Source organism: Colossoma macropomum, unplaced genomic scaffold, assembly GCF_904425465.1.
Source record: "Colossoma macropomum unplaced genomic scaffold, Colossoma_macropomum, whole genome shotgun sequence".
NCBI lineage: Eukaryota > Metazoa > Chordata > Actinopteri > Characiformes > Serrasalmidae > Colossoma > Colossoma macropomum.
The window spans coordinates 1,877,706-1,898,496 of NW_023494794.1; the positions used below are offsets into that span (position 1 = coordinate 1,877,706).

General features: G+C 37.9%; 1 protein-coding gene across 3 annotated transcripts in view; it reads left to right on the plus strand.

The window, feature by feature from the left end:
* The window catches only part of tmem132e (transmembrane protein 132E), a 391,143-nt gene that overhangs the window by 314,753 nt on the left and 55,599 nt on the right, over positions 1-20,791 (plus strand). For all 3 annotated transcript variants that reach the window (XM_036579860.1, XM_036579859.1, XM_036579861.1), the window contains exon 3: positions 102-239. In XM_036579860.1, the coding sequence (XP_036435753.1) occupies positions 102-239 (138 nt within the window). The remainder of the gene's footprint in view (positions 1-101; positions 240-20,791) is intronic.

Below are 20,791 nucleotides of genomic sequence, written 5' to 3' on the forward strand. Positions count from 1 at the left end.
AGGCTATCTGTATGTGTCTATTCATTCCTCCTGGAAATGTCTGATTAACCCTGTACGCTCAGACTTAACTGATACTGACTTCCTCTCTCTCTCCGTTTCAGGGTGAAAGCCAAGAAGGGGGTGAATCTGCTCAACACAAAGTCAAAGAGCAACCAGTGGAAAGTAGAGTGGGAGGTGCAGTCGGGTGCCAAGCACTCTATCGCCACAGTGGAAGTCAGCAAGATCAAAGGGGTCCCTGGGTAAGATATCAAACCTTCTTGTCAGCATTCGCTCGGGGTCGGCGCTGCCCTTTTTATGTGGCTCTAGCAGCTCCTCACACTCTTTTTTGACGTTTTGCGCCTCCTGGCACATGTCGCTCTGCCCTTCTCTCGGCGTGAGAATGTTATTATCTTGCCCTGCCCCTTTACGCTTTCTTTCCGAAAAGGGTCATCATGCAAGTGACATTTTGGGAGGCCCAACTACCACGTAAACATAAAAATTGAGTTGCAGTGGAAGTTTTGATGGGAGGAAAACTAATTAACAAGCTAACTTTCTTTAAGAAATAACAATCACTTGCTAGGATAGCTAGCTATTTATATGACACTCAGAATTAGCACGTTTTACAGTAGGATGTTGATGCATTACAGTATATCAGCTTATAGATTAGAGGTGATTAACACTGAATTTGACTCCTGAATTTGCCTGAAAGGAATTTCAAAAATGTCCATTTCCAGTTTGCTCTTGGTTTTCACTTAATACCTGCAGTTCACTTTATTTTAATGGACGTTGTCCATCTTGAACCATCTACTGCCTTCAAGGAATAGTTTGGCACTGTAGTCATTCAGCCATTCAGTCATGTTGAACGTCCAAGTTTTGCTTCTTTAGTTTAGCGCTGGAGCTGCTGATAACATTAGAAGTCAATAGTCACCGTAATCTTTTCAGTAAATACACGGATAAACCTTCTCGACCTGTTCAAACCTCGTCCAGGTCTTCATTCGTCACTCAAGGTCATACAGACTTGTAAGTGTGGTTTAGGACACAGTATGACTTACTGTGAACTATGAATATGAAGTAAACATTTGGGTGACTCTTGACTTCTAGTGTTTGTTAGCAATATTAGCCTTATATTTCCAGTTTAAAACTAAAGAAGCCAAATGTGGACACCAAACCTATCTTGACTGACTACATTTGGGGGTAAGTGGAGAAAAGTGTAAATTAGATTTTTCACTGAACCATTCTTTTAAATAACAAAGCTAAAATTACAGCTATGCAAAATTGTACCAGTTGTGCCTTATAGGCGACCTTCTGAAACACTGAGACAGGTAAGTTGAGAAAAAAGAAATATATTACAGTATATTTTCATAGAAAGTTGTTGTTATAGACATCAGTTGTAATTTACAAGCTGTAAGTTTTAGGTTCACACCATACCAGGTTCATACCACTACCTTTGTAGAACTTTGTAGAACCTGTAAGAATTTTAATGGAAGAATCCCAAAGATGGTTATGCAGTATTTTCTACAATGTTAAATTAAAAACAGGCTGTATGTGGTTCAGTTATGTTCCTCTATTTAGTTTGACCTCCCTTACTTTTTTCTGCACTGATATCATAGAACAACTCCTCCCTAAATGGATAATTCTTTAAAGAGCCATTTTGTAAATGAGATGCATGACTGTAAAGAACCTTTTTAAAGTTTGAAGAACCTCTACAGAAAGGTTCTATACCAAATGAGAAACAGTACATCCAAGCCATGATCCACTTAGGAATCTTTATGTTTGTGAGAACATACTGGCTGATCAACAAAGTCCAGCGAAATGCTGATGACAAAAAAATTGACCTTCCAGTTAAGGCCTAGAAATCTAGAGGTCAGAACTTCCCAGAGTTCAACCATAAAACAAGCTGAACTGCCTGGAGCTTTTAGCTGACGCCATAGCCGATGCATGCGGTAGATTAGGGCATTACTATGAGGCGCTGAATATGTAACTCCATCTCGAAGCACAAGGTCAAACATGCCATAAGGGTATAAAAGAGGGGAACGGAGGGGCAGGAAGACCTTCAGGGCTTTTGAATAGAACCCTTTTATATTAAAACACAATAATGGAAATGTACAGTCATATCAATCATAGCTTTTAGCCGTAGCAATCATAGCTTTTTCTATGACTGTGGGTCATATTAGCCACATGAGATGATGTGATGAGATGATGTGACCAAATGATTACTGTAAAGGCTTAATATCTCGGCTCGATTGAGATCAGCTTCATTGAGTGCTTTTAAAAAAGCATGCATTTTCAGACAGCTTTCCTTTTTTCAGCTGGGTAATACTTAATGTGTTGGTTAAAAAGGAGTAAATCATGCGCCTGCTCAGATGATTCCAAGCTACTGAGACATTCAGTATACAGAGAACCATTATCAAAGACTGTGAGGTGTAGAATCATTTACTCATGTAATTATTTAGGCATTAAATAAACATTGGAATTAGCTTTGCAGATACTTGCGAAATTCATCAGTGTGTCAATGTTATTAATATCTAAGGTGATTGTATGTAGTACTTTGAATAGTTTAGTGAGTCTTATTCTTAGAAGATCATACTTTAAATGAGGAAATACTTCAGCACTGGTACAAGTAATGTTTTTCAATGAATGCTCCAAACATTGAGAGGTTAATGGTGTTATAACAACGTTGTGTTCCTCGTAGGACCATTCTGAAAGCTCATATATTCTTACGATCTCTGCATTATTTTATACTGCCTTATTACAGTTTCAGCCTCAAATGACCCACAAAGCATTTAGCACATTGCATACTATCATTATCAACTTTGGAGGATTTGAAAGCTTCACTCTCTTGTGCTATTCATGTCGTCATGTCAGATACATGAGTGTGTTGGTTTTTAGTCTGTGGAGTCCGCTAGAAGAATTGTGATTTTATTATTATATTAAACATGGCTTTATTACAGCTTCCATTATTTTCAAGAGGCTTGCTTTGAGTTTTCCAAATAAATCGGCAGGGATGTTTTTCAGCACCTCCAAAGTTCAGTCTTAGAAGTTGGTTGCATTTCTACTTGAGGTCTGGACTCTGGGGTGGTCAGTCCATTGTTCTGAGAACATCAGCAGCTTCTTTGTTTTCTGTCTATTTTCTTTTTTCTCAGTAACAGCTTCTTGACAGCTTCCTTTCAGACTCATAGTGTTGAGTTGTCTGCTCACAGTGGAAGGATGGACAGAAACATCTGTGGATTTTTTCAGGTCTGAAGCAACAGTGGAGCTTGATTTTCTCCTCTCTCTTAAAGAAAAAAGCTCTAAGTGCTGTTTATCTGATGGTTTTGGGGGTCTACCAGGTCTAGCACAGTGGGTAGGAGTCTCGTTTTCTCTAGAACGTTTAATAATTTTGTCAACTTCAGTTGAGAACTCCTGTTTTTTCACTTTTTCACAAAATTTTCTTTTAACTTTGTTTTCTAATGCATATTATATCCTTGAAGCAATCAGTGTTTATTAGTTTTTGATAGATGAACGTAGGGGTGGGTGATATGGCAAAAGTATATCACGATACTTCAAGACACTTTCACAATACATGATATGCATGACGATATTAGTTTTTCTGATATTTCATAAGTTGGAACAGACAAAATAGAACCTGTAGTGCAGTATACAAAATGTAGTAATAATAATCATCATCATTATCATCATACAACTACAATGATTTTTATTCAGTATTTTACAAACTTCACTGCACTCAATCCAATTAAATAGGACCAGTTTTGCTCGCTTCATAATAAAACATGTAGTTGGTCAGTGTTCTTTAAGTACCGACAATATCCACAATATGAAAAACAGTATTTTGACATAATTTATCACAATAACGATAAAATATCGTCATATTGCTCACCGGTAGATGAAAGTTGTAGTAATTTCATGTGAATCAGTTATTCTTATGGTACTGTTCCAGAATTAACCACCTTCACTTCAGCAGGGCCCCTTCTGGTCAACAAGGGAACCCTTAAAAGAGGCAGTTATCACTGATAACAAAAGCATTTTTTAATTGTATATTAATTACTTCTTACTCATACTTCATTGAAAGAAGAAATTCTGAAGAAAAATTCTGTTGAAAATGCAGATTTTAATAGAAGCTTCAGTTCATACTACCTTTGTGCTATTAAGTAAGCAAAAAACTTTTTTTGTCATCGTTTGACATTAAAACAATTGTAAATGTTCAGAGGTACTCAAACCTACTAATATACAGTGTAAATCAAATGTACTCGTAATTGATTGAAGAGCCCGTATCACAAAAAAATCAGTGTTCCTCACTTTTTTGGTTTGATGTAGTGTGTAAACATTGTTAAAGTTTCAAAATGTGCCATTCACTCTTCACTCCATATGGTCTATATGTATAATCTAGGCTGCAAAAAAACAGCCTGTTTTGGATTGTTTCTGTGATGTCACAAAACCCCCAAAAAAGGGGTGTTTCAGCCTGGACTGTTTGATTAAGGCAGCCAATCAGAACAGAGGTCTTTTACATATGTCAGTCTTTAAGGCCCAATCTGTTTAATTCTATAGGATAAAAAGTGTTTGGAAATTGGTCATGTAAAAATGAGGGACTTATTAGGACTGTTTTTTGGTCATAAAATCATAAATATTATACAAGGACCTCAAGGAAAAGTATTAAACACATGGAAATCTAGGATGCGAGCCCTTTAGGTAATAGTGTACTTCATCTAAGTGATTACTTTCAAATAGCCCAGCAAAATTACAGTAATAATTGTAGGCTCTTGGGGGGGGACATTGTGTTGATAGTACAGCTTCTTTGATGGTGTAAACAGGTGAGGGAGGGCTGCTTTAGGAGTCCAGGCATCAGCTTAACGCCACTGATTTTGTTTTTGGCTTTAAGCTTTAAGCTTCTTAACCGTCTTATTTCTCTGTATTGATGCCGATGCACTAATCTTAGCCGCTCTTAAAAGCATATTGAGAATTGTTGCAGGTACGTCAGGCATGTTTATAGCGATGACTTTAGGATAGAACACTAGAGCAATACAGCAGATCAGACACCTGTTCATCCAACATTCCCTTCTAATTTAACTGTATTATTATTGAGCTGGCTCTCATTTTACTCCAGTAACTGCTTCTCCTTTAAGACTTTACACTAGATGTTAGAACATAGCTGTGAGGATTTGATTGAAGTCAGCCATGAGAGCATTAGTGGGATGATGTGTCTAACGTCACTCCAACTCAAGCCAAAGCTGTTTGAGAACATTCAGAACTCCAAAGAACCTAATTTGACTGCTCTACAGTTCAAAGCTGTTCAGTTATGCCACTTTAGCTGATGTTTGAATGGTGAGCTGAGACCTCTCCAGTCAAAGACCACGAATAATTTATTTAATTTTCCAGTCAAAACAGCCATTATCTGCAAGTGATTAATTTTTTCATATTCCTGAGAAAATTAAATCCAAGATAATCCACTTGCATAAGAAAGAGGGAAGTGAAAAGAAAATTTGTGAAAAAAGTAGGAGTCTCCAAAACAGGAGTTCAAAATTAAAAACTGCAGAGAAAGTGGGGCTTCTAGCAACAGTGCAGGACCTGGTAGACCACCAAAACTGTCACCATAAGATAAACAGAACTTAAAGCTTGCATCTTTGAGAGAGAGGAGAAAGTCAAGCTCCACTGTTGCTTCAGATCTGAAAAAATCCACAGGTGTTTCTGTCCATCCTTCCACTGTGAGAAGACAACTCAACGCTATGAGTCTGAAATGATGTGCAGCTGTCAAGAAGCCCTTACTGAAAAAAGAAAATAGACAAATCAAACAAAGAAGCTTCTGGTGGTCTCAGAGCATGACCACCCCAGAGTCCAGACCTCAGCAACATCGAATGTGTTTGGGTTTAATTGGATCGTGAAAAGCAGCTTCTAAGACTGAGCTTTGGAGGTGCGGAAAAAGATCCCTGCAGATTTCGTTGAAGAACTGAAGGCAGCGGTAATAAAGGTGAAGAGTGGAGCAAGTTTGGTATTATATTTAGTTGTTGAGGCTTCTGTGTGTCTGTGAAAGTTTCTGATGCTGAAAAATGGATTTGTACTAAATGGCTGCTTTGGATATATTAAAGCACCAACATTGCAATGAATGTTGCACTATAAAATAGGTACATCCATTAATTAGAAGCAGCTTAAGGACACTTGGATAAATGATGTTAGCCAACCACTTCATGCAAGCCAACCCATGAAACTGCAGTATGGATTCGAGACTGTTCAGATGATTGGATGGCGAAAGCTCAGAGATGGTATGGATTGATGGATTGGAGCAAAAGTAGTAATCCAGTAATTCCCCCAGTAGCGAACAAAGCCAAATCAATAAAAAGCAAAAGCAATAGTCCTAGCTGATAAAATATGTTCCGCATATAGTTCTAATCCAAAGTTCTAAGAGCTTCCGCCCCTTTAACTTTTCATTTTCATACACTTTTTCTTCATGAACTTTCCTCATCTCCAGTAAACCTCTCCACGTTCTACACTTCTCTCATTTTCGATATAGGAAAAACGTCGGAGGACAGGCGGATAATTTTCACTTTCTTCATTCGATTTAGCGACGTCGGGCTGCGAGCTGTTAAAGCGCAATAAAGATGACGAGCTCCTCAAGCTATTTCAAGCCCGCCTCATCCCGCTAAGTGCAATACCATTAATGGGGGGCTTTTTTGTGATGGCACATTTAACAGTGATATAGCTCTGCTTTTCTTTTTTTCCTCGTGCAGCGTTCGGTATATGTTTAGGATAATGTGTTAGGCTTGGCCACTTTATACATTTTCCCATAAAAGCAGAGGTATATTTCTGACGAAAAAGACTGTCATTAATAATGCAGCACTGCATTTTGCTCCAAAAGCACGCTGCGAATGAAGACTTCCTGTAAGTGTAGCTTTTGTGTGGAGCTTTTATCGTAGAACACGCTACATCACCGTGTTTATCAGAAAAACTCCTAGCAGAGCTCGACTTACGGGAAATCTAGATTTGTGTAGTATGTAGATCTGCGTCTCTTACGGTAGGTTACTGGACGGATGCTCTCTTCATGTGATGGTCCTGCAGCTGACTCTGTTGTTAGCAGTAAGGCTGCGATAGTTCTATGCAAAAATTTGGACGTTCCCACTCAGGTTCCATGTTTTGTTGATTTTCTAAATGAAAATCAGTTCCTCCACGCAGGACACACTTCAACGGAGCCCCACTGGTGACATGCTAGAGAAATAAAAATAATGCCTGGCTACAACTTTGTAAGGCGTGGGAACAAGATAATTAAGTCATGGCCATGACTAAGTAAGGCATTATCTCATTCGCTTGCCTTGAGTAAGTCGTGGCCACGCATTAAGATTTCATTCCCATGCATTAATACGGCATGGCCATGCATTATTTTTATTTATGGATGTGTGTAACTTTATGTTTCACTTAGAAAATCAACCAAACGTGTCATTTGACTGGGGTTTTTCAAACTTTTGCACGTTAATAATAGGTTCCTAATAAGAAGTGTAGAGAGAACCTGCTAGAATTCGTGAGCTAACAGACGAAAGCCTTGTTGTAGCTTGATGTAGTGAACATTTGCTATAATATTCAAATGTAATTTGTATTTCATTTACATTGTTTGCTTCAGTATCGACAGCGTCGAGTCTGCACTTCTGACTTGTTTCTGTTTGTTTCCGTCTCAATTAATGACAAAATCATGGTTTAGATGTTTTTTCGTTCCACAAAACAAAACAGCAACTTTTCATAAAATTGTACTGATAATGAAAACTCTTCTCTTCTGCCCATAAAGACAATTTTTTTATTTCTTTTATGTATCCTCTGCAGAACTTGAGACCACATTTTATGTTTTATTTATTATAATATTTACAATATGTTAAATTTGCCAAAAAAACAATAAATGTGCATTAAAATGTGCAGTATTGTGTTCACTGTAGACGATGTGTTAACTTATTTTCAACCAGAAAATCAACAGGTCACAAACTTTTTCATACGACTGGATGTATCTTATCAGTGTAAGAGCCTCTTATGCAGGAGTATGAAGAAGCCTTTTCTCATATAACATTCAAAATGAACTTGTTTGTTTAAATTAGATAACAATAAATGCTGATTGCATATGAGTGTACATAAATGCATCCACACTGACATTGGCAGATACATGCATGTGAAATATTGGATGCCAGTATCGGCCCAGGATTCACATATCGGTGCATCCCTAGAAATATTTACACCGCTTTTTTTATCATTGGTGATGACTAAGAATGTTGGAGTGTTAATAAGCACATAAACACAAGTGTTAAGTGCAGAACACCTTAATCATGAAAAGAACATATAAAGTGTGAATGAGCTTCGTTTATATGAAAACATGGACCTTCACAAAACTGATGATTCATATTACAGGCCAGACGTTTGGAAGCAGCACTAAATTGTATTTATTTAAAAGATAACAGACAGTAATATGTTTATCATAGAGCAGAAGGGTTTGATTCTTCATCTGCAGAGTTTTATTGCAGCTCCTATCAGATCCTATGGTTCTTCCTCATGCATTCAGATGATGCTGAAGGCTTGATGAACTGACATTAGGAGTATGCATGGGGAGGAGGGGGATATAGACTGGATGACTCACAAAGATACTTTTTTTTCCAGTAATTTTAAGGCTTAAGATTCTTCATCGTTTTTACATAGAGCGCCAACAGCAGAGCATCCTGCATTCTGTCACCCCTCCAGAAGAGACCCCTCAGTGGTTTGGCCTGGTACAAAGAGGGAGAATTTTGTTTTCAGTTCAGATGAAGAAGCTGCCAAAAAACACACACCAGCACAAATCAGCCTTTCAAAAATGTCAGGAAAAATAAAACTTAAAAAGAAGAAGAGCAGAAGGAAGACTGTATGTCAAAGACGGGTTATGAAGATATACTGGAGCTGTTTATAGAAAGGAAGCTTGTGCTACGGTAACCGCAGTTGTCAAATGGAAATGATGCCACAGAGTTGTTTGAGTTTCCCTGTGTTGTGTTTGTGTTGAGATATTCTGTCATATTCTCTCAACCACTGAAAAGTAAAAGTTTGAGGTGAAGTAGAAAGTGGTCCGGGGTCCACTTGGTATATGATAAACACTCTCTAGCCTTCCGTCATTCGGCCTGAGTACAGTACAAATTCAAACCAGAATAGCTCCATTATTACACTAGTGAATTTCACACGTTTGATCTGTAGCTGGATATGCGAGTGTGTTTTTAATTGGGCGTTTAGTAATGTATCCATCCAAAACAGCTCTGCTGCCACAGTCAAGATGCAGCACTTTAGAGAAGCAACAAACTTTACAGTTCCAGCCAGTCGTATAAAGTGTATTTACATCATATTCACAGCTTGCTGTGTGTTAAGGAAGAGCTGGAAATCTGAAGCTATAACGAAATAAGGAGTATGCTTATGAAAATGTTGACACATTTTTATGGTATGACAGGTTCTGCTAAGCGAAATGAGGTGAAGCAAGGGGGTCCGCGCAGGGGGCCCAAAAATTCACTTTTATATAAAGCTTGGGTCAAATTACATGTAGATTTTTTCTGACATATTTCTGTGTTTAATATATTAATAAAAAATACACTATAAAATGTGCCATGACTTTTTTAGAGGCCATATTTTATGTTTGATTTTTTCCAATATGTTAAATTTGACAAATAAACAGTAAGTGTGCAACAAAATGTGCAGTAGTGTGTTCACTGTAGAGGATGTGTTAACTTATTTTCACTTAAAAAATCAACATGTCATTTGACCGGGGTGCACAAACTTTTGCACACAACTGGATGTATCCTATCAATGTAAGAATCTCTTACACAGGAGTGTGAGGAAGGCTTTTCTCATATAATATTGTGCAAAAAGTAACCTATTTGTTAAAATTATATGATAATAAATGTTAGAAGTTATATTGGCTTTTAGTGTGAGTTCTGCAAACACTTCCACACTTACTAATGAGCTTTGTAGTTGCGTCTTCGTTGGCTCAAGTCGTGTGCCACAAACTCTGGCATAATTACAGCCTCCATTGTAAGAGGAAATGAGTCACCCTCTGAGAAACCACTGTGTTCATACTTAATTTACGCTATTTAATCTCTTGTGAAGATAATGCGGTTAGCATCTGCTGACTGGGCCACATAGGAACTTTTATTATAACCTATCGTTGAATAGCGTTTCTTAATCCACTACCTTTCTAATTCAGTATTGCTCTTTAAATCTGTCCATAAGCTTGTTTTTTAATTCACTAGGTGACCTGTCACTTGTTCACTTGTTCTCTACTTCTCCACATTTTAGCAGCTGCTAATGAAAGAGACGTCATTGTTTATAATGCGAAAAAAACTTATTCTTCATGTTCCACCAAGGATAACATTTTAGGAGATGAACAAAGCCATTGCTGGCCTAGGCAAAGGGTTCTAAAGCTCAGATTTGTAGATTTTGGAGAGTCGTGGGTGTCATGAAGTCACCTGCTTGTGCTTTGGTTTAACTGTTACTTCTCTGATCTCAGAGTGATTTGATTTTAGTCTTTAAGAAACAGCATAAATCATGAAATCTCAGCTTTTAACATGAATCTGTTTGATTGGAATCATGGAATCGTCGTGGTATGGTTCAACTGACATATACAAATATCTTTTTTTAATGTGGATTTATGTTTGATATTAGCTAATAGACAATTTTATTTTGGCCAAAAAATCAGAATTAAAATTTTCAAAATGGCAGCATTCTTAAACAAGGATGCACAGTGTTATTTATACGAAGCATCAAAAGCTGAAAACAAAGTGCTAATAAGATTCAAATACAATCTTCTGCCTGCTAAACATGAGCGAGTGAGTTACAAGCCAGGTCCATGAGGTGCTTCACTTCTAAAAAAATAAAGGTGCCAAAAGGGTTATTTGGAGGGATGCCATAAAAGAACCACTTTTGATTCACTGAAGAACCTGTAAATGGATGATTCTTTAAAAAAAAAGTATCATATAATGTAGTGGGTCTCTACCAATTCATTGGGAATTCCATTAGTTTTTCAAAACAATTTCTATGTAATTAAATCGATTTAAACAAAGTCACTGAGAGTGGTTTGATGTGAAATGCACAATTCTAGAGAAACTTATGGAGTCAGAATTGTTCACAGTGGTGGTGATAGGAACCAGATGTCCAAAGCATTTAACGCCTCTGAGCTTTCCTCACAGAATGCCATAACATGGTTTTTCGGTAGTTCTAAGAACGTTTTTGCTTAGAACTCATTTTTAACCCCATTCATAGTGTAGAGGTTTTTGGAGGGTGCTGTAAGGTAAAATAAATAGCCCCCAAAGAAAACTTAATTATTTCCAGATTTACCACTGTTTCACCATCATGAACATCACAAATAAAAACTTAAACGATAATGTAGGTTCACTGGTTGTTTTGAATAGTAAAACAATGGCTGTACTTGTGTTGTAGACAGTGTTACACCTGGTTCCGACTCCCAATACAATGCAGCATTTCATATCAAACCACTCTGGACATTTTCAAACATTTGGAATTCCCCTTTAAAAGTTATTTTTGAACATTACACAGTCCAAGATCAGTGTGTGTCTCCCGATTGGTCTATCACTATACATCAATGCATTTTTACACCTCTAGTTGTTTGCAGAACACGTTGTGACAGTGTCTTGTTCTCAGACATTGGTGTGACTTGCAGCACTAGACTGCGGAGGTGTTGTCGTTTCGATTTCAACAGCTTGTCGCTCTTGTCAAAACCAGATGCGATACTTCTTTTTTTGGCGTGAAGCTCCTTTCCATATTTATACCCTCGGCACCAGAGGGGTTTGGAGGTTTGTGTACGTGAGATGGCCTTTTCTTGTTCTTAGGCAAAGCAAGCCTCTACCTGAGAGTCATAATGGAGCTGCAGTGACAGGTAAACTGTGGCTTCGTTAAATCACAGGAGTGTTTTTTTTCTCAGCTCTCAGGATCAACTTAGCTAAGTGCATCAGCTAAGAAGAGTTCAGATGGTGCTTCGCTCATTTGCTTGCAATCAACTCTCTGTTTTCTGTCTTTGCCTCAACCCAACATTTAAAGACTTTTTAATGTGTGCATATTAGTGTTGGCCAATATATCATCTGTACAGGCATGATAGTACTGTACAAAAGTCAGATAGATTGGTTTCATTTTCAGTCAAAATGGCCATTAAGTACAAGTTAATCATTTTTCAGGAGATATTTCTGAGATGATTGAATCCACTTGCATAGGAAAGGAGAAAATCAAATGATAAGTGAAAAAAGGAGTTTCCAAAACTGGAGTTCAAAAAATCGTTCAAAGTTATAGAGGAAATGGAACTCCTAACAGCTGCGCAAGACCTGGTAGACCACCAAAACTGTCCCATCCGATAAACAGCACTTAAAGCTTTCATCATTGACAAAGAGGAGAAAATCCACAGGTGTTTCTGTCCATCCTTACTGTGAGAAAACAACTCAACACTATGAGTCTGAAAGGAGGTATAACTGTCAAGAAGCCTTTAGCAAGAAAAGAAAATGTGCCCAGAAACTGGACATCTGAGAGTGAAATGAGGTTTTATGGCATAATGAGTCTAAATTTTGGATTACTTGGATTGTGAGAAGCAAAAAAATGCAACCAACTTCTGAACCTGAACTTTGGGGCATGGAAAAATATCCCTGCAGATTCTTTGAAAAACTGAAAGCAAGACTCCTGGAAAGAACAGAAGCTGTACTAAAGGCAAAGAGTGAACACACAATACAAAAAAAATATTAGATTTAGCTGAGACCTCTGTGTGAACTTCTTTCAAATATGTGTTTTCTGTTTTTTTCTGATGCTGATAAATGAATAACTTGCACTTAATGGCTATTTTGACTGGAAATTTAATTCATGAAGGTGGTCTCTGACTTTTGCACTGCATGGTACATGTATTTTTAGTGGCATTTGAAAAGAGTACTTTGTCCATATTATAATATCAGCAGGCTTGTTGTTTGTTTTTAGCTTTTTATATATCTTGTGCACTTTAATCTCAGTATCCAGGATCTGACAGTTAACAGCAACGTGTGTCATGGAAATATGCTTTCTGTCTGGTTAAGGTTTAAAAATACTGTAAAAAGTTCCCTTTGATGTAATTTTAAGGGAAGAAAACAGAACGAAACAAGCTCTGTCAGGTTTGTAAGATATTCTTTTAGCATAGAGTCACAGTGCTGAAGAAGCACAGGTTCATTTTACTGTATTAATGCTAATTGAAATGTCATCCAGTACAGTTATACTGTGAAATATTTGGAAAATATCATGATAGAATGTTATCAGTCACCTAGCGTTCGAACATATTCATCTAGCAAATGTTAAACCCTTAACTAGATCAGTGGAGGGTATAACAAGGAATGAGTTCATCCCCAGTTTCAACAGATGAAAATGGGAAAAAAACATGCTCGTACCTGAAAAGAACTTTAAATAAATATTGCTTTGGGGAATGTTTTTTATTACTGTTACAACCTCCTCCACTTTCTCTTACAGCTCAGCAGATTGTAGCCACTAAAGTCTTAGAATTGGACCTAGACTTGCTCATTTTGTAAATAAGTAGTATATTTCTACACCAGTGGCGCTGTCGAGTGGGGGCCAGAGGGGGCCACGGCCACCCTTAACCAATCGCTGGGCCCCCCCAGTGGCACTTGGTCCAATGTAAAATTGCTGCACCTAAATGGCCAAAGCTCAAGGCTCAATGAGCAGAATGTTAAACGAATCAACGTAAACTCAGTGCTGAATGTTCTCACTGCAGTTCAGATCTTTAACATGCTGGGATTACATTACATTTGCTTTGAAGGTCTTCACAATATATACATCATATATTATGCTCTTTAAGGCTTTATCTTCTTTTCTTTGCCGTCACATCAAAAGCCCATTTTTTCATTTCTTTTTTTTTTCCATTTGAAAACACCATCTGTGCTTTACACTGTGGGAACATTTGATGATGAATGAGCCAATAGAAATGATCCAAAATTACTACATCTCATCACATTAATGCATATTCACATTATTCATTTCTCAGTTTGTGAAATGTAAATCTTTTACACTCCCTCAAACTTTGAGAACATATAAGATCAGACAGCTGGTAACTTGTAGATCTACAAATGTTGTTTGTCATCACGTGTCTTTGTCCTCTATTGTATGTTGGTAAAACTAGACAAGCTCTGAGGATGAAAATATTCGGAATCAGTTAAACATTCTGAGGGAGGCCTTTTGGATTTTTGAACTCTGTCTTTGTTCCCTAGTGGTATGAATAAGGATCTTATTCTCAACGTTTTTTTTGTTTTTTTTTTGTGAAAAGAGGGTCTTTGTTCACTTTGAAATGGTTTTTGATGTTTTTGATGTATTTGATTTCTAGCTTTGCAACTTAGTGTATTCTCTAGTTGTTGTATTGTCACTTTAGGAAGTCCCTAGCAGAATCTAGAACCTTGAGAGAGTTGCTTCATGAGCACTGATGATAGAGGCTGAACCGTTTGCTTGGTTTGTGCCTGGCTTTTCGTACGCTGTTCGAAGGAATAAGTGTGTATCTCTGCTACACTTGTCTGATTTTTTTAGCCATTTGTAGGCAATACTTTCCTCACTCTCTTTTGATTCAGATTTGTTTTGCTTTAAGCACCCGTAGTGACCTTCTTTGTATGTTCAGTTTTTTGCAACAATAATCTTTGTTCTTGTACATTCAAGTTAAGAATGTTTTATTTTTATCTTGACTGCTTTGGCCACTTCAGAATTCACAAAGATCCTTGGCCTTCTTTTCCTTGAATTTTTGCGTTGTCTAGTTCAGAGGTGCCCACGCTTTTTTTGTCCTTGGGGGCCAAAGTGCAATGTTTTTGATATCTGAAAATGATATCTATACATTTACACTGTATTTTGATACTTCAGTACTTCGAAAATACTGTTTTAAAATGTATAGAGTGTAATACACTATAATAAGTTAAGTTATAGTAAAACTGCCCTGCTAGATCTGCCCCATCTAGTGGAGGTGTGAAATGGAAGCATCTAGGAGTGACAATAGCTCAGCCACAAAGCGGTAGACCACACAAACTCACAGAGTGTGGTCACCAAGTACTGATGTGCATGGCACATAAAAATTGCCTGTCCTCTTTTGCAGCACTCCCTGCATTGTTCCATTGGGTTTCCATGGCAGCTGCACACAAGCCTAAGATCACTATGCGCCATGCCAAGCGCTGGCTGGAGTGGTGTAAAGCACACCCCCACTGGAGTCCAGAGCAGTGGAAACGTTCTCTGGAGTGATGAATCACACTTCACTATCTAGCAGTCTGATAGATCTGGGTTTGGCAGATACCAGGACAACACTACATACCGGCTACCAACATAGTGCCAACAGTAAAGTTTGGTGGAGGAGGGATAATGGTCTGGGGCAATTATCCCTCCTGGGGTTTTTCAGGGTTTAGGCTCGACCCCTTGGTTCCGGTTAAGAATAATGCTAATTCTACAACATGCATAGACATTTTAGACAATATTATGCTTCCAACTTTGCGGCAATACTTTTGGGGAGACCCCTTGCTGTTCCAGCATGACTCATGTGTCCCTGTGCACAAAGTGAGGTCCAAAAAGACATGGTGAGTTTGCTTTGGAGGAACTTCACTAACCTGAACAGAGCCTTGTCCTCAACCCCAATGGGATGCATCCATTAATGCCCATGGTTTTGGAATGGGACGTCCAACAAGCTCATATAGGTGTGATGTTCAGGTGTCCATGTACTTTTGGCCATATAGTGTATGCTGTATATACTACATGTAGTCATGTATAGTATAAAAATGTCTTGGGTGGCTTTGGAGGCCAAATCCAACATCCTCACGTGTCCTAGTTTAGTTTTATTAAGGATGCTGAACTAGCTTCTTAAAGCTTTTTTAAGCAGGTGTGCAATAAAGTTTGCAGACTTGTTTATGTCCACTCACGTTTGTCAATATGAGACCCATTTGTTCTTCCGATTGTTTTTATTCAATTAAAGGTGCTATAATTGGCACCAGGTTGATCATTTTTGTTGTTGTTGTTGCCGCCTCGGATTCCTTTCTTTCAAACTTTCTCCACAGGCTTGTAGGTTAATCATCCGTAAAATGGGTCTAACTGCTCGACGTTTTAAAGCTCGCCTCTGGAACAGGCAATGCTTAATGACTGATTGTTGACAAGACTCTTCCCCAGCCTCTTGAGTGTGTGTGCTTCGCTGCGGTATCGATCCTTAGCGACGGGTGGCTAATTAGAGCAATATTAACTTTGTAAATGCAGTGTCCAGCGAAGGGGCACTGGGAGAGCCGGTGCGTTTGATGGAGATTGATTCCCATTTAAGGCCCTTCCCTTGAAATATTTTCTTTCCAAACAAAAGGGAAAGTAATCAAAGTTTGAAGTTAGCAAACACACCTGAACAAGGCCGCCAGTTTGACCGGCTGCATCGATCCCAGCAAGCAAATTACTAAAGACTGCAGTGGTGGACAAAACGTCTAGATGTAAACTGGCCTTTTTCACACATGCTAGAGCACATTTCATTAATTAAATTTGGTAAATCAGACATACCATTTGATTAATCATCGTACAGTAATAGAGTATATTATAACCTAACAGCTAAAAGGTGAGTTTAGATGTGTTTTTTAATATTTAAAGTATTTTGAGCACCATAAGAAGCTTTTACATTATAATATATACAGTTTACAGTGTTTTTTTTTTCTTTTTCATTCTTGATGTTGTACATATTCTCAGTCGTGTTGGAATCATCTACAGGGTGATTTCACAATCGGGGAGCCATTTGTGACCCACTGATGTTACATGTACGTATATAAAGGGGCAAAGTGTCCTTCACACCAGTAAGAAAATGTGTTCATGTTTTAATAAATATCTTAAAGCATTAATTAAAATCCAGCTTCAGCATTTTTTTCTAGTCTTAGCGCTTTTATAACTTCACTTTACCTTGAAATACAGTCTTTAAAATACTTTGCATTAATGTTCCATTTAGCATCTCATGCTTAAAACATCCTTTTTCATGATTCATCCATTACAGGTTACGAAACGTCCATTTTAGTGTCCCGCAACATTCACTCAGCTCTGTTAGATGTTGCGTCCATCTCTAAGATGTATATGGAGTATCACATAGAAAAAGTTCTCTTTTTTTCATTATTTCCAATAATATTGTGATACTGACTGATAAGGTTGAATGTACGAACTTGTTGCCCAAGTTATTGACTGAAAGGTAAATTATTAATGAATTAGAATTAGAATTAATTGAATTAGAAGTAAATAAAAAAATACATTTTAATAAACCAAAAGAATGTCCTCAAAGTCTTAATGTCATTAGCATGGATGCTAGTAAACTACATGTTGTGTATTTGCTAATTCTGTTCTAACAAGTCAATCCCGATACTCATTTAAGCCACTGTTAGCAAAGAAACCTTATAAAAAAAAAAAGGATATTGTTCCTGAGATGGCTTTATTAAATGGTTAAATACATGTTTTGTTAGATTCAGTGTTTAAAAAAAATTATAATAAAAAAGCTTTAGGTGTTAAGAGTTAAGAGCTAAATGGCTAAAGGGCTTTTTATTTACTTATTTATTTATTCAGCCGCTTCATACCTTCCTACAAGTGATCCAAAAGCTGTGAAGTTGCCCATAACTAGAATATTATCATCAGTTTTTAAATGTATCTTCAACAAAATTAGCTATATTTTTTGAAAAAACTGGTTCCCTTGAATGCTGGTATACGCTTCATCAGTATGTAGCCTGTGTACCAGTGTGTAACTGTCTATCCGGCAGAATGAAGCTTCCCTGTGCTCGATGTGTGAAGCTCACAGTGGGAAGAGGAATGAAGATGTAAACTATAAATTATGTAAGCGCTGCTGTATAACACAGTGATTAGCACTCTGAACGTCTACAGTGAGAGCGCTAGCTCCTGCTAGCATATACAGATGCATATTCATCCTACAAACTTAAAACCCTGAGTGTGTAGCGTCTGTAAAAGTGGGGCTGCTAAATGGTCCAAGCTTACCACTCACTTAGCAGAACATTTAAACGATTAAACAGAAAGTTTGAGCTCAATGTTCTCTGTTTGGTTGAAATCATTAGCGTGCTATGCTAAAGATGATTTCTTTTCCTCCTCACAGTGCATTTAAAGCATCCTGTTCTATTACAGTCATACTTTCTCACTGCTTTATGCCTTATTTTACAGCATTAGGGCTGTAACGATACTCACATCAATTGAAGTTTGCCTTCTTGACGAATCGGTAGTGATTAGTTGGAGATTTGTGTGATGATTATGCATATTAAGTGCATTTTTCCATGCGTTCGCAACGTCTTAAAAAATCTTTCTCTAGAAAGTATTTTGGAATGTTTGAACTTCATTTTAGTTTATTTTTTTATTTTCCTGCTGAGTTTAAAAGCTTGAAAAAGGCATAAAATACAGACAATATAACATACTTCTGAAGCCAGGGACAGATTACTCATGATTTTGTGTAGCTGTGTTGTCATTAAAGAGTTCAGTATTTATATGACAGCATTTGTGTTGTTTAATGTTCCAAAATTCAGTCAGAATTTGCTTTAGCATGAGCATTTTAACCTCTTCCTATCCTTTAGAATTACACAGACTGTTTTTGTTTCTGGGCCTTGAAGACTTATATATGTAAATTACATCTGCTCTGATTGGCTGCTGCCTCCTCTGCCTCTTTCAGAAAGCAGGTGGGGCTTGAAACACTCTTTAGAACTTCAACATGAATGGGCGGAGCTAAACTACTGTAGGCATCAAATGCGGATGTATGTAAATGTGTTGGTTCTCTTGACATCATATAAGCAATTATTTCAAAATGAGCTTATTTTCCCTGCATGAACTTTATGGACCATGAAGTTAATGGCTTTCTGAAACTTCAGGATTCAGACACTGCATGAATTCTTATTTCATGAAGTGCAGTTTTCCATTATGTGAACGCTTTAATATCCCATCTATTACACTCTTTCAGAGTTGGCCTAGTACTGTCCTTTTTTCAGTATTGCATTTTTATGCAGATGTTCCATCCCTTTCAATGTATTACTTCTTAGAAATGTATGGTTTTTATTCCTTGGTTTTGAATGCTGTCTTAAACAGATGGAGCTGTACAGAGCAAAGAATAGATCTGCCTGAAGGTTTTGTTACAGTAGCATAGCGCACCTGGATAATATATTGACTATTATAAGTCTGCCAGCTGTAAGTTATGGTGGCTCTGGCCTTGATTGACACCGTTATTGATGAAAGCCATTCTCTCTAACCCACTTGTGGAATCTACAACATTGCCTCCGCTGCCACAGTCCTTCTGTCAACCTGTTCATAAACTAATATCCCTTCTTCAAATGTGAATCCCTGCCCCAGTGTGAGGGGAAATCAGTTCTGGCCTGCTGCAAACCCCCTCATAGTAGTCTTCTAGTATCTGCTGCCTTAATGTGTACAGCAGGCACAGCTCAGATAAAGCAAATAATGCTGGATGAGTGAGCGTGCGATGCCCAGACAGAGCTCATTTAGGCTGTCACTATCCATTATAGAGTTTTGCAGCCGACGCCTTCAAAAAGAAACAAGTCAAGTCGGCACTGCTGCATGGCTGCCCGCGGTGTTTTCGCACTGGTTATGCGCTTTGAACTCTTTGTGCTTGCATGGAACTTGCAATCGTTCTTTATTTCTTGTAATGTGTAGGGATTAAAGAGATTCATAAAGCCCCAGGGAACCTAAATCCAGGAGTCCATTCTAATTAGGTTATATAATGTGCGTATACACAGTAGGTCCTATGAACTTCTCTGGGATTTCTCCCCAGTCGATATAAATTGGATGCTCCTAAATTTGGCTAAAAGTTGTGTAAGCTTTATCTTCACCAATCACAAGGCTGTCACATGTCTCCACTTCAGTTTGTGTCAAAACTGTTTCCCACAGTATCACTCTCTCCTAGTCTGAGAAACCTCACTAGCAAACAAAAGTCAGCCTAGCAAGCGTAGCCTACTGCGATAATTCCATCAGCACCTATCAACTCAGGTTATCTAGTGGCAGAGCTTCTGTCTGATTCTCTGAATAAGCAGGCAGGTTCATACATGTAGAATTGAACAGGCCCAACCTAGAGAGAGCAAGGCTGATTATGCTGTCTTAACCCAACTGGCCCAACAGTTACAGCACTCAGGAGTCCAAATAAGCTGCTTTTTGAGCAGTGTTTGTCTCTGCATGTTTGTTTCTTGTTTTCATTCAAACTTTGCTGGATGTTTAATGTAAGACTCAAGTTTTGTATCATACAAATGATTATAATGTTTCACACTATAGTCTCTGGGGCATTAAGCCCTATTCAAGCTGGTTTAGTCTTACTTGTGCAGGTATTATATGTAACTTGGATCCAGAGTGAATGCTTTCTGTAATTGGCTGCACCCAGTGCTCCCCCAGTAATAGTATTCCTTTGTTAACATGATGCTAATGTAATAAGAACACTTGCTGTGCACCGTGTTGTTATTGTTATTGAGTGTAGTGCCTGTTATGTGAGGCTGACATATATCTGGGCTATGTTTCAGTTTGGCTTAGTCTTACCTGGGCTAGTGTTATATGTAACTTGGATCCAAAGTGAATGGTTGCTGTAATTGGCCCTCAATAATAGTATTCCTTTGTAAACATGATGCGAATGTAATAAGAAAACCTGCTAACACCTGTGAACCGTGTTGTTATTGAGTACAGCGCCTGTCATGTAAGGCTGATATATATCTGGGTGATGTTATAGTTTGCGCTATCTATGAAAATTACACAGATATTTAATCCATTTCGAACTGGCCTCTTACAAATTACGTTACACATCCTCCTCTGGTAGCCCAATCAGGACTCTATGTAGAAGCTGAATGTAGAA